Genomic DNA, 13,209 nt, shown 5'->3' with positions numbered 1-13,209 from the left:
TTCTTGTGTGTCCTGAAGACACGTCTGGGATAAAATGTACTTCCACATTGCAAGTAACCTTTAAAAACAACAGCCAACTGTTGAATTTTGGTGTAATATCAAAGAGTAACTTCCCAAAAGGCTAGTAAAATAGTTCTTATCTAACTACATATCTGTGTGAAATTGGGTTCTCAACACATGCCTCAATCAAAATATATCTCAACAGACAGAAAGAAGAAAATCCAGCTACCTTCTAGTATGCCAGAAATTAAAATGGTTTGTAAAAATATAAAATAATTTCACTAGCCTCACTAAAGTTTGTTTTAAAATATTTATTTATCATTTTAAAATTCATTAACATGTAATCAAATTGTTATTTTTAGATAAATGTTTCTGAAGTTATTTCATCACAAATATAGTAAATACCAAGACATAACCCACATAAACAAAATCTCTTTAGAGACCTGAATAATTTTTAAGGGAGTAAAGGGGGTCCTAAGACCAAGAAGGCTAAAACATAACCTATTTCTCAGCAGATTCCTAGACTTCTATCTTGAATTTCCCTTTCTCCTCTAATACATAAAAATGCCTCTGTAAGGGAGGTGCCTACCACATATCTATGCATTCATGAGCTAGAATCCTGAAACATACAACTCGGTCTTGCTGCAGCAGGTGACTTCAAAAAATAAAAGCATCATCTGATACATAACTTTTAACATCTTCCTACAGGTATTATGCAATCATCTGGAATCAAATACTTTTAACTCTTCTGTCTAAAGATGCAGTCTGTAAATAGAGAAACAGACAGCAAGTTTATGACTATGATATAATCTTTCTGACCAAACTACTTTTGCTATTTATATAGAAGTAAAAAGCAAATTATTTATATCTGGAAAAATGGGGGAAAAAAAAAAGACAAGTCTTTTGTATAACCATTTATTTGACTCACAGCAGTAACCCATTCAAAAGTACTTATGTACCTTTATGAAAGGAAAAAAAAAATCTATTCATCTAGCCAACACATACCTAGGCCTCAGCAAACAAAACTGACCTTATTTGAAAATTTCTTAACTTCTCACATCCTTATTCACAGAATTATTAGAAGATAAAATGGGATAGAGAATTTAGCCACAGTTTTAAAAGATCCACTGTGAAACCTAGAGCTACACTGCTGAGCACCTCTCAGAGAATTTTAAGACTGATAAAGGAAAAGCTTTGGAACTCCAAGGAAAGAAATTACTAATTGTGTGTGTTAGTCATTCAGTTGTGTCTGACTCTTCGTGACCCCATGGACTGTAGCCCACCAGGCTCTTTGGTCCATAGAATTCTCCAGGCAAGAATACTGGAGTGGGTTGCCATTTCCTTCTCCAATTAATACTCTACACTCTACCATACAAATTCTTGAATTCCAATAAATTCCTAAATCTTATGATTTAGGCTTATGGATAAGATACTTGTGGTGTACCTTTAAAAATAGCCCATTTTCAAAATTAAGTACGCTTAAAAGGAGTTCATCACATATATAACTTTATATATATGTACATATACATGTGTATCTCTTTTAAGTTTAAAATTTTCTATTCTATATTACATTAAATTGGCTCAATTTTTCAAGAAACAAAGTTTGTTCTCTCCTTGATACATACAGTCAAGTTCCATTAATAGTAATGTTTTTTACTAGCTATCAGTCACCAGCAATCAAAGCTATCAAATTTGGATTTCCCTGGTGGCTCAGTGGTAAGGAATCCTCCTGCCAATGCAGGGGACATGGGTTCAATCCCTGGTCCAGGAAGATGCCACATCCTGCTGAGCAGCTAAACCCAAGCACCAGGACTACTGACCCCATGCTCTATAACAAGAGAAGCCACATTAGTGAGAAGCCTGTGGACCCCAACCAAGAGTAGCACCAGATCACTCAAACCAGAAAAAAGCCTGCACAGCAACAAAGACACCGCAGAGCCAAAAATAATTTTTTTTTTTTAGAAAAAGCTCTCAATTTATACAACATACTAATATGTTACCTGGAAAAGATGCCAAGCACTTGTTAAAATAAAAACTGGGATCCCACTCAATAGACAATAGTAACACCTTGATTCCTAGGGCTTTATGTATGCAATTAGTGTTCGCATTAGTGAAATCTGAAACAATAGCTTCAATATGAATACATAATCCTACAGAACATTAAAAGTTTTAACTTATTTCTTGGTTGGTCAAAAAAAAGCAATATACCACTGTCACCATACAGGTACTTGGGTGTGAAGAATAACTTAAAAAACAGCGTGTCTCTTGTTATTTCATAAATTGAGACTATTTAGGTTACATAAAAATCCAAACTGCTGGAAAAAATCCACCTTATTTGGAAGTTCAAGCTAAATTATTCCAATCTTTCAAAATTTTAAAACATCAGGAAAAGTGCAGAATAGTATAAAGATTTTTTAATGAGTTGAAGTAACCTCTGAAGTTCACAATCTATATTCTACAGACTCAAAATTACTAACACTGATTACAGATGTTAACAGATGAACAATTCAACACTACTTCCTCAGTAACAAATACAGTGCTTGGCTCACAAAAAATGTCTCAATAAATATTTAAGAAATGAATAATAAATAAAAAAGGTATAGCCTTAAAAAAAAAAAGTCTTTCCCAAGACATCATTTACTATCACTCATTATACTATCATTCCTAACACTACCATTTAGCATCTTAATGAAAGTACAGACAAAAGTAAAAGCACCAACTGCTGTTCACAAAATAGATTTTAAGACACTCATTTACAAATTTTCAAGTGCAGAAAGAAAAATCACCAGGTGTACTAAATTTGAGTTACTCAATAAATAAACTTTTATCCTCTAATAATCAGAAGTCAGGGTTGGGGGTGAGATGGAAAGAGGAAATGTCTGTCAATGTATTCAGAACGCTTAATGGATGCCATAAATCAAATCTTCCCATGAATTTTCCAGAGCAAATTCATGCCAATCTTTGAGCCTATTGTCACTTTCACACATGCTCACAGGAACAAAATGACAAAGAACGCTATGCCTGAACCACTGGATTCAGGGCACAAACCACTTGACTAACAAATGTCAAGGCTCTGAGTCGTAAATACTGATAGATATTTTCAAAATAAATTAATCCCATCGACTCCTACATAAATCAAAGCTCTTGGTATCTTTAAAGGATTCACTAGACTACTGGACTTCCCGACGTTTTTTCGAAAATGTGGCTACAATCTTCGTGTGTGACACAACTGGCCGTGAACAACCCATTTACCAAATGCTCGTGAATACCGCTAAACGTTTTCCAGACAAAAGAACATTAAACGCGATTCTACACACATTTATTCTTCCCCCATAAATATGTGTTCTCCTAAATTTAATTTTACGTCGTATACTTAAAGTTAAATACACCAAGTTAAAATGTTAGTCAAAAGCACTCCGGTGTCTTACTAGCTGTGTAACTGCTACATCTGGTGGCAGCACACTTGCATGCAGGAAGCCAGAAAACTTAGAAAACAATTGTAACCGATCTGGTGAGTGTTTGCAGTAACCTTTACACAGCGATTTCCCACAAAACCCACGACGCTGTCGGAAAAGAATAGTAGCCTACTTGCAACAGAGAGGTAACACACAAATATGCAGGAGGTGATGGCGAAGGAAAGTTGCAACCATCTGGGTGGTTTTAAAAGCCTGCCCACGAATCGGTCCCTCGTTTAAACTGCTCGGGGCTGGGGGGTGGGGGGGGGCAGGCCCGGGATCAAAGTCGGCTTTGATAATTTCAGCGGCCCTCCCCAAAAGGTAGAGATCTTGCCAGTGAGGGGCATCTTCCAGGTCCCGGGCAGCAAAGCTCGCAGAGCGGGGACCGCCTCTAGGGGAGGAGTGCGCGAGGGAAGGGGAGGGGGCTCGAGGATGAATGCTTCACGGAGAGGGAAAGCCCACCAGAGACCGGAGGCCGGGAGGTTAAGAGTACTGAGTGTACTAGCAAATGGAGCAGAAAGGGGCTCGCGTCCGGGGTCAGGCTTCCCACCCTAGCAGGACTGGCTCTTAGGAACCCCAAGCGAGTCTGTGCGCCGCGCCGCGCCTCGCCCCGTCCTCTCAGCGCGCACCCCTTCGTTCGTCTTCTCCGCCACCCGCGAACCACCACCCACAGCTGGAGCACTACCTCCCCGGGTCCGGGCGGCCTCGCGTCCACCTCGTCCCCCTCCCCCACCCCGGGGTTGGGGGAAGGAGACCCGGGGACGCGCGGGCCGCGGCGCGGGGAAGGGAGGCCCGCGAGCGGGCGCGGGCGCGACGGCACTTACCTTCCCTGGGCCTCCCGGATGGCGGCGTGTGATTCAGCAGGGACCTGGCCGCCGCCGCCGAGCCCGGGGTTGGAGACGTGGAGAGCTGGGACCAAGATGGCGGCCCCTCCAAACTTCCACTGCTACTTTGGACACTCATCAAGCTACTTTCTGGGAACCCGACTCCCCCCCTGCGACGGCAGCGGCGGCAACGGCACCGGCACCCGCCTCCGTCATGGCGGGGGCCGCGCTGAGGGCGAGCAGGAGAGAGAGGGCAGGGAGGGGAGAGTCAAGGGGATGGGGGAGGAAACCAAGAAGGGGGGAGGTGGGGAGGGTAGAGGTGAGGGGAGGAGAAGGGACGGGGAGGAGGAAAAGCGGGAGAAGTGAGGGAGCCGGCGGGCGCGCCGGGGAAGAGGCGGAGGGAAGGAGCGCCGCGGCGGAGGCGTCGAGGGGGCGCCCGCTGGGGCCGGGGTCGGTGCGCGGGCGGAGCGCGGGCTGCGCCAGCCGAGAAGACTTCCGCGGGCGGAACCTGCCGGCACCTCTGCAGTGCGTCGGCCCCCGGCGTCGTCCGGGTGGCGGCGGCGGCGGGCGGTGGGTGGCGGCTGAGGCGGCGGGGTAACCTCTGCATCAGTTACGGGCGGCGGCGGCGTCACGCGCCGCCTGTGCAAACACTATCGCGAGGCTCCTGCGCCTCCGGTAGCGGCGGCGGCGGCGGCGGCGGCCGCGGGACCAGGCTTGGGGGAGGGACCTGCCAGGGGTTGGGGGCGGGGGGGACTGGGGAGGGAACGAGCGCGCGAGGGAGGAGACGCGGGCGCCGGGCGCTCCTGGCGCACCCGCGGATCGCTGCGCGGCGCGGGAACCCGGGGCCGGCGGACTGGCGTGCGCCGGGGGCGGCCTCCCGGAGCCGGCCGGAGGGAGGCGCGCCCCGCACGCGCCCCCGCCGCGCTGCACCGGCTCCCGCGCCCGCTCCGCTGCCACCTGACACCCCCTCTCTCCTGCGGAAGCGCGCCTGCCTTCAGACCCACACCCAGCTTGGGGAGAAATGCTTCTGCTCTCTCTGGGCTGTCGTTTCTCAGGAGTTCGATATGATCATTTCTCAAAATGGAACTGCGAAGTTGAGAGTTTTTTTTTCCCCCCCCTCTCTGTACTGTGTAAAAAAAAAAAACAACAACCGGTGTGCGCCTCCCTGTCTACTGAACGGGAGTGGTTATCGAATAAAAGAGCTAACAAAATAAGTTGGGGGGTGGAAATAAAACTTCACAAATGTTTTCCAACAAAAAAGACAACCTTTACTGGTGTGTGCACTGTATGTGTGGTCTAGCAGTTCTTTGTTTTAAAACAGTAGGTGGAAAGTCTGAATAGAAAAATTTGATCACCGACTTCACATTTTTAGGGTATGAAGAAGGTATGGTTTCTAGAAAGTTCCAGTGACTGCCACGGCTGAGTCGTGACTACAAAATCTTGAAGCGAACTACAGCATCTGTTAAAATTTATAGTTACAATGTAACTTTCTACACACCCACACAGGGACAGACACATCAGGAATTGGGCATCTTGTACATAAAAGAGCTTTCTAATAGTTCAGGAAAAATACAACGAAGTTATTGCTCTCTTTAAAAAACCAAATTGAATAGAACACTAAAAAGATTATGATATAGAGTAACTGTACAGGCACGAGGAAATGGCATTACCAAGGGAACAAAAATGTCACTTCTATTTTTTATTTTTATGACTCTGCGCATGTGATAGTAATGTTTTGTTCAGATAAACTATCATATTAAAATAGAACCTTGCTTGTCAATTATCTCCAGAAGTAACTTTACTTTTCTTGGGCTTCAGATTCTTAAGTGAGTTTTTAGTTATGTTCTGCTTTTCAAATTTAAGAGGTAATCTCACAAATTAAACAACTACAGTGAGGTATGATTAACATACAATAAACTGCACATATTTAAAGTATGCAATTTGATGTTTTCATATGCATAGAACCCTGAAACCATTTCTATAATCAAGATAGTATATCCATCTGCCTCCAAAATTTCCTCTACCCCTTTCTGGTTCCTCTTTCCCTACACCCCCATCCCCAAGTAACCACAGAGCTGCTTTCTGTCAGTCTGCATTTCCCAGAACTTTAGATAAAAGGAATTGTACAATTTGAACTCTTTTGTCTGACTTCTTTTACTCAACATAATTACTTTGAGATTGATCTACATTGTTGGATTTATCAATAGTTCATTTTTTTCTTTAAGAGTATTCCATTGTGTGAATATACCACACTCTGTTTATTCATTCACCTGTTGAAATTTGGATTGTTTCCACTGGTTTACTATTATGAATAATGCTAGTATGAACATCTATGTACAAGTCTTTGTGTGGACGTATGCCTTCCTTTCTCTTGGATACATATCTAGAACCTTACATTAGATTTTTATACCAAAGTGCATACACCCTAAGGCAAAACAAGAGTTCCTGTAAGACAGGTAATAGGTAGCTGTATGCTCTCAGTATTTTAAAAGAAAAAGCTTAGTCAGCTGATTGTGGTGAAAAGGACAGAAAAGAAATCAAGAGACCTGGATACTAGTCTCAGGAAGTAACAATCCTTGATTTAATTTCCTCATCTGTGAAAAAGAGGTTAGAGTTGCTCCGTGATCTCTAAAGCTCCTACCAATTTCAAGATTTTATACAGAGCTCAACTCCTCTGGAAAGTAGTAAACAAAACCCAACCAAAGAGATGTGATAGCAGGTTATCTTCCTCCCAATCCTCCCAAGAGCCTCAGGATACCTGTACGCCAACACCAGTTACATTTTATGCAGACTGACTCCTTTTATTTTAAATGGTAACTAGAGGATCACAACAAATCCAAATACATAATACAATTACTTTCAATTTGTTTTTGTTTTGAGTGCTGCCTTGGAAAGAATTAAATGACTGATTCCTACTTTCTTGCAGCTTATGATAAAGATAGTCAACATGACTGACTTACAGAGAGGCTACTGCCAGCAACAAGGAACTACCTAAATAAACCGTGGCTTAGCCTGAAAATAGAATGTTAAGCCATCACTTAAAATCATGTCTTTGAAAAATAGTTAAAAGGATGATCAAAATTTCCTTGTATATTGTAAGTGAAAACAGGGTTATGATCCCAATTCGTTTGTAAGTATGCAAAGCAAATGACTTCAAGGATGCACTCCCAAAAGTGTATAGCTAGCCTTGGGCTGTAATATTGCATAATTATTTCTTTCTGCTTTTCCAAATTTTATACAATGAATCACGTATTAAGTAATTTAAGCATAAAAAGGATATGGACACAAATTGTGCAAAGACATAATTTTATGGAATTATTATAAAAACTTTTAAATAGTAGAGGCTCCTGCATGCCTTGTACACTGACAAGGACACAGGCATTTGAATAATATTTGATAGAGATAGATGGAATGGTTAGAGTGATAGCTTGCCCAATAGGACAAGATATAGGAAAGTCAGGAGAGTCCAGGTTCGGCCACTCTGGGAAAGGAGAAATATCAATAAAAGCAAGAAAAGATCATTGGGAGGGGGTTACAGCCAGAGGGAAGCTCAGGGATGAACTAAGTAAGAGGAGAATGCAGTGAGACTGCCTGCAAAGACCTGGGCAGAGAGTTCTTTCTGTGAATTGAGAGCGCCATGAAGACAGAGACTAAAGTCCATTCCACAATGCCTGACACAGAACCCAGGGCTCTGTCAATGTTTGCGGAATGGATGATGAGGAATGGAGCAGTGCAGAAGTCTTCAAGGGTCTTCTGATATAAGATCATATACAAAAATGGAGATCTTAGCCCTGATCTACAGGCTAGTCAAATTTACAACTATGTTTATGAGACTCTTCTATTTATATAAGAGTAAAAAAATTTTTTGCAAAGCATCCAATATTATATGTATATAATAAATGCTTTCTAATACCTCTTAGCATTTGATTCCTTCTAAATTTGAGGAAATAATTAATCTCTAAGTCCCTTCCCCCAAACCAATCAGAAAAGAGCCCAGAAATTGGATGAAAGTTCCTTTCTAAGTACTTTCCCAGACAGTGGCCTGCTGGAGCCAGTTCATACAGCCCAAAGAGCAGATTGTACAAGTCTCTCCCTCAACTCTGAGTTCAGTGCCCCCACACTGGTAGCTTGAAACTGGCCATGGTAAGAGTATTTACAACTCCAAAGTCAGCAAAATCTGCATATCAAGGCTTCTTTGCCAACACACCACTGCTCCCACAGCACACAGATCACTGCCTTATTATCTTCCATTTCCCCACCCTGGCTAAAATCGTAGTGAGGGCAAGGACCTTGTCTGCCATGTTAGCAGTTATACTCTCAACAACTAGCACCTGCTTGGCTTTCAGCTGGTGCTGATACGTATTTGTTGAGCTGATCAATTACCCATATAGCTGATTAGCAAGCACCTGAGCCCCCTGGGCTAATCTGCTGGTAAACAACTGAGTTGGCCACGCTAGGTGAGGGAGAAAAGGCCAAATATTCCCCCACCCCCTCACACTTACACTTCATTGGCCAATGACTGTGATTTGGTAAAGTTCACTGACCTTGGTAGGGTTGCCGGATGAAATATAAATTTTGCATGGGCCATACTTAACACTAAAAAGGTTTTTGTTGTTTATATAAAATTCAAAGGTAACTGAGAATCCTGTATTTTCAATTGCTACAGCTGGCAACCCTAGTCCTTTTTAACTAAGCCAAAAAAAGTTGATGAAGTATTACCTAGTAAAGTTGAAGATGCTACGACCCAGCAATCGCATTCCCAAAACTGTATCTTTAAGTAGTTCTTGTTTATGTGCACCAGGAGAAAGAACAAGCATGTCCATAACACTACTATTAACAGCAGCCAAACACTGGAAACCACCCAAATGTTTGTTAACAAGAAAATAGGTTAATAAATAGAGTTGTGTATATTCACACAATAGGATACTATACAACAATTAAAATTCTCACAGGCATGATGCTGATTTACATGACCAAATTAAAGAAAGATGAAGTCAGTTTGATTCGTTTATAAAACATTCAAACCTAAATAACATAGTGTTCAGGGATATATCAGTATGTGTGGCAAAACTAGAAAGAAAAAAGAAAAAGGAATGAGAAGCCAAAATCAGAGTCACTAGTTCCATCCAGGAAAAGGCAGGATGTGACCATGGAGGACTCACAGGGACTTCAAAAGCATCAGTAAATGCACTACTGTTAAGTTGGGTGGGAGTGTAGATGTACGATTTTCTTCCTCTTTTTCTTTAAGCTATTTATATATATATATATCAGGATCTGCTCTCATATGTATGAAAGGTTCCATTACAAATGTTTAGGAAATGGAGCGTGCTGGGCCTTTTCATTAGAATGAACTGAAACACCCAGCCTGTCTCCTCTTGCCTGGACTCACCGCCAAATTTGATTTCCTTCTTTGTCTGAACACATGCACACAGACGAGAGTTCTCAAGATAACTGCCCTACCTTCATGACTTGTCACCTTAGCAGTATCCTTTCTGGTAGAGGCTTAGACAAATGACTCCATTTCATTGGATTATGAGGAATCCTATGTTCACTGAGTTTGTTCTACCTGTCCTGTACAATTCACAAAGCCGCTGCTTGAAGATGATGGTTTCCAGATCCCTGTAGAGATAGCATCAGGGTTTTGTGGGTAATAGGCTAGGTTACTCTTTCTCTGCTATCTTTAGCTGTGAAAGTGGTTTCCTTCAGGTTTGTCAACTCATTGGGGGAGGCTAGTCTTGATCCATACATTACTGAAACTGGAATTACTAGATTCTCAAAACTGATTCATTTAGCCTGAGGTTAAAAAATTACAATCAGCTTCAAACAATATTACCTCCCCAAGTGCACTAGAGGCAATCTTCCAAGGGCATGAGTATTATGAAATGTTTACAAAAACAAAGTACAACAAGCAAACAGTGCTCATAGCAGATTTTAAATCAACAGTGTACCTCTTAATAGAGCAGTCTACTGAGAAGTGATTAAGAAAGCATGTAAAACCAATTGTAATCAATCTAGTGTTCCACTTCACTCAGATCCTAAGTCTTACTAATTGAACTGAAATATAAATGCATCGCTATAGAAGGAAGAACAAAGACTTCCAAAACCTTATTTACCCTGGACTTGGTTTCTGCAGTAGGAATTTTTTTTTGGTTGCACCACATGGCATATGGGATCCTAGTTCCCCCACCAGGGATCGAACTTGCACCCCTGCATTGGAAGCAGGGACTCTTAACCAACTGGACCACCAGAGAAGTCCTGCAAATTATTTTGTAGGCAAAGAAATTGATGTTCCTTTTCATAAACATTAATATCAAATATCCTTGATTTTTTTACAATATCTTTCAACTGTATGGTTTCAAGGCTTTCAAAATCACTTAATGCAAACAAAAATTACTTAATGCTTTCCTAGCAAATAAAAAATACTAAACCTTCCTTAGATACATGACAAAAATAATGTGAGATGTCTATAACCTCATACATATTTAGAAACTTTGAAACAATATAAAAACATCAAATATTGATGAAAGTTTCTCCCCCTTCCCTCCCAAAGTCAAAAAGTCACCATGAAAAAAAGTCATCATGAAATAAGAAGAGGGGTTTCTGAGATGAAAGTAATATTCTGTTCCTTAATCCAGGTGCTGGTTAGAAGCAAGTGTCTTGTTTGTGAAAATTACACTGCACAGTTATGATAAAAAATTAGAAAAAAAATTTTAGCAAAAATAACCTAGCATTTGTGATTCTAAGTATTTACACACACACATACACACACACACACACATTCTAATGGGATTTGTTGTTTAATGAGAAAATAAAACTGAGTATTTTTTTAATGTAACATATTGCTAATGTGAGGGGAAATGAAGAAAACAGTATCTTAAAATCAATAAATACACAATGAAATTTCCAAAACTGCCACTGTGAAAACGTCCTCAGGTAAATATTTATCTACTTAACTATTGCTCACTTTGAGCACTTAATAAAGTTATTTAGGAATGGTTTATAATCTTATATCCATTGGTTTTGAAAACAGTTACCAGCCGATAAGCACTGGTTTCGGAAATTATTTGTTGAACACCTATCTAGGATAAAGCAATTTGCCAGGTGCTGTGAAAGTGCAGAGGTGAGTCACACACGTAACGTGGAGGTAATGATCAAAGAGTAGTCTGGCAAATTACTACTATCCAAAGTAGAAAATGATGCATTTTCTAGAAAAATGGGAGAATTTGGAGGCAGGAGAGATCACATTTGAGGTGTCTAAATGAGAAGCAATTTTAGCTGGGCCTTGAAGTGCATAAATGTGATCTAAATTATTTCCTTTTCAAGATTCAAAACTTATCCATCAGAGTCTGAATCTATTCCATACACCAACTTAAGACTCTATTCTATTTTTCTATTGTATCTTCAATTTAGGATAGTCTTGAGCACCTGGTTAAATCTTTGCTTATTTTCCCCTTTTTCCCTGTTTAGAGGCCTCGACACATTTTTCCAACCCCTCCTAGAATTGCATCTTTCAACTTACCGTAGGCTTGGGCTTCCCTGGTGGCTCAGATGGTAAAGAATCCGCCTGCAGTGAGGAGACCTGGGTTTGACCCCTGGGTTGGGATGATCCCCTGGAGAAGGGAACACCCACCCTCTCCAGTATTCTGGCCTGGAGAATTCCATGGGCTGTATACTTCATGGGGCCTCAAAGAGTCAGATACGACTGAGTGACTTTCACTTTCACTTCCTTCATTTTCCCCTTGCTTTATAGATTGGGATGTGTTGGAAAGGACATGGACACTAGTGTCAAAAAGTAGTTTTGGGAATTTCCTGGTGTGCCAGTGGTTGGGAATCTGCCTGCCAATACAGGGGACATGGATCAGTCCCTGGTCTGGGAAGATCCCACCTGCTGTGGGGCAACTAAGCTTGTGTGCCACCACCAGTGAGCTCAAGCGCTTAGAGCCCATGCTCCAAAACAAGAGAAGCCACTGCAATGAGAAACCATACACCACAGCTAGAGAGTAGCCCCCGCTGACTGCAACTAGAGGAAGCCCATGTGCAGCAATGAAGACCCGGAACAGCCAAAAATATACAAATTTTTTTAAACTTAAAAAAAATAATTTTCCTCAGTGGAAATAAGTCACCTGCTATGCAATATGCAGAAAAGAAACCAAATTAAGTTACATAAAGCATTGACTTAATTGGTAATCAACAAAAAACCACATTCTTCCATGTATTTGATGCAATTTGATGAATCATAAAATGAGTCACTGAATCATAAAAAGAACTCATGATTTGGAAGATAGGGGTTGGAAAGAATTGATGGAGATGCCCAAAACAGACTTTAGTTATAGGTATAAGTCAATATAAACACCAATAATGAGAAATGAATTGATGCTAAGTCTGAAGTGCTAAAAGAACTATAGCAACAATATAGCTAAGTTGAGATATCATTTATAATGATGTGATTTCTTTGGGGAAGCAATTTAGCAATATGAACCAAAAGTCCTTTAACAAAATATATTCATTTTGGGACTTCCCTGATGGCCCAGTGGTTAAGACTCCCTGCTCCCAAGACCCAGGGCATGGGTTCAACCCCTGGTGGGGAGCTAAGATTCTGCATGCCGTACAGCATGATCAAAAAAAGAGGTCGTCCTTTGACCCACTAATTTTATTCTGGAAATCTGTCCTAATGAAATAATCATAAATTAGAAAAAAAAATGTGCTTTTTCCCCTTTTGCAGAAAGATAATTCTATTCAACATTATTTATGATAATTAGAAGTTGAAAATATCTAAATGTACAATAATGATATGGTAATAACTTATGGCTCATCTAATATAATAAGGTCTTTAAAATGATTGTGAAAACTTTATACAACCAAAAACAACTAGTTGCTAATAGGAACATTTCAGTGAATAAAGCAGCATATAAAATCGTATATACAATATA

At 41.1% G+C, this 13,209-nt stretch overlaps 1 protein-coding gene across 3 annotated transcripts in view; it reads right to left on the bottom strand.

Annotated features, from left to right (window-relative positions):
- TLK1 (tousled like kinase 1) overlaps window positions 1–4,418 on the bottom strand; it is a 164,197-nt gene extending 159,779 nt beyond the window's left edge. For all 3 annotated transcript variants that reach the window (XM_020890458.2, XM_070476040.1, XM_020890459.2), the window contains exon 1: window positions 4,280–4,418. In XM_020890458.2, the coding sequence (XP_020746117.1) occupies window positions 4,280–4,418 (139 nt within the window). The remainder of the gene's footprint in view (window positions 1–4,279) is intronic.
- Between the last annotated feature and the right edge of the window lie 8,791 nt (window positions 4,419–13,209).

Source organism: Odocoileus virginianus, chromosome 13, assembly GCF_023699985.2.
Source record: "Odocoileus virginianus isolate 20LAN1187 ecotype Illinois chromosome 13, Ovbor_1.2, whole genome shotgun sequence".
In the NCBI taxonomy this organism is placed as follows: Eukaryota; Metazoa; Chordata; class Mammalia; order Artiodactyla; family Cervidae; genus Odocoileus; species Odocoileus virginianus.
Note: the sequence above shows the minus strand (reverse complement) of the source record. Positions and strands in the feature narration are given on the sequence as shown.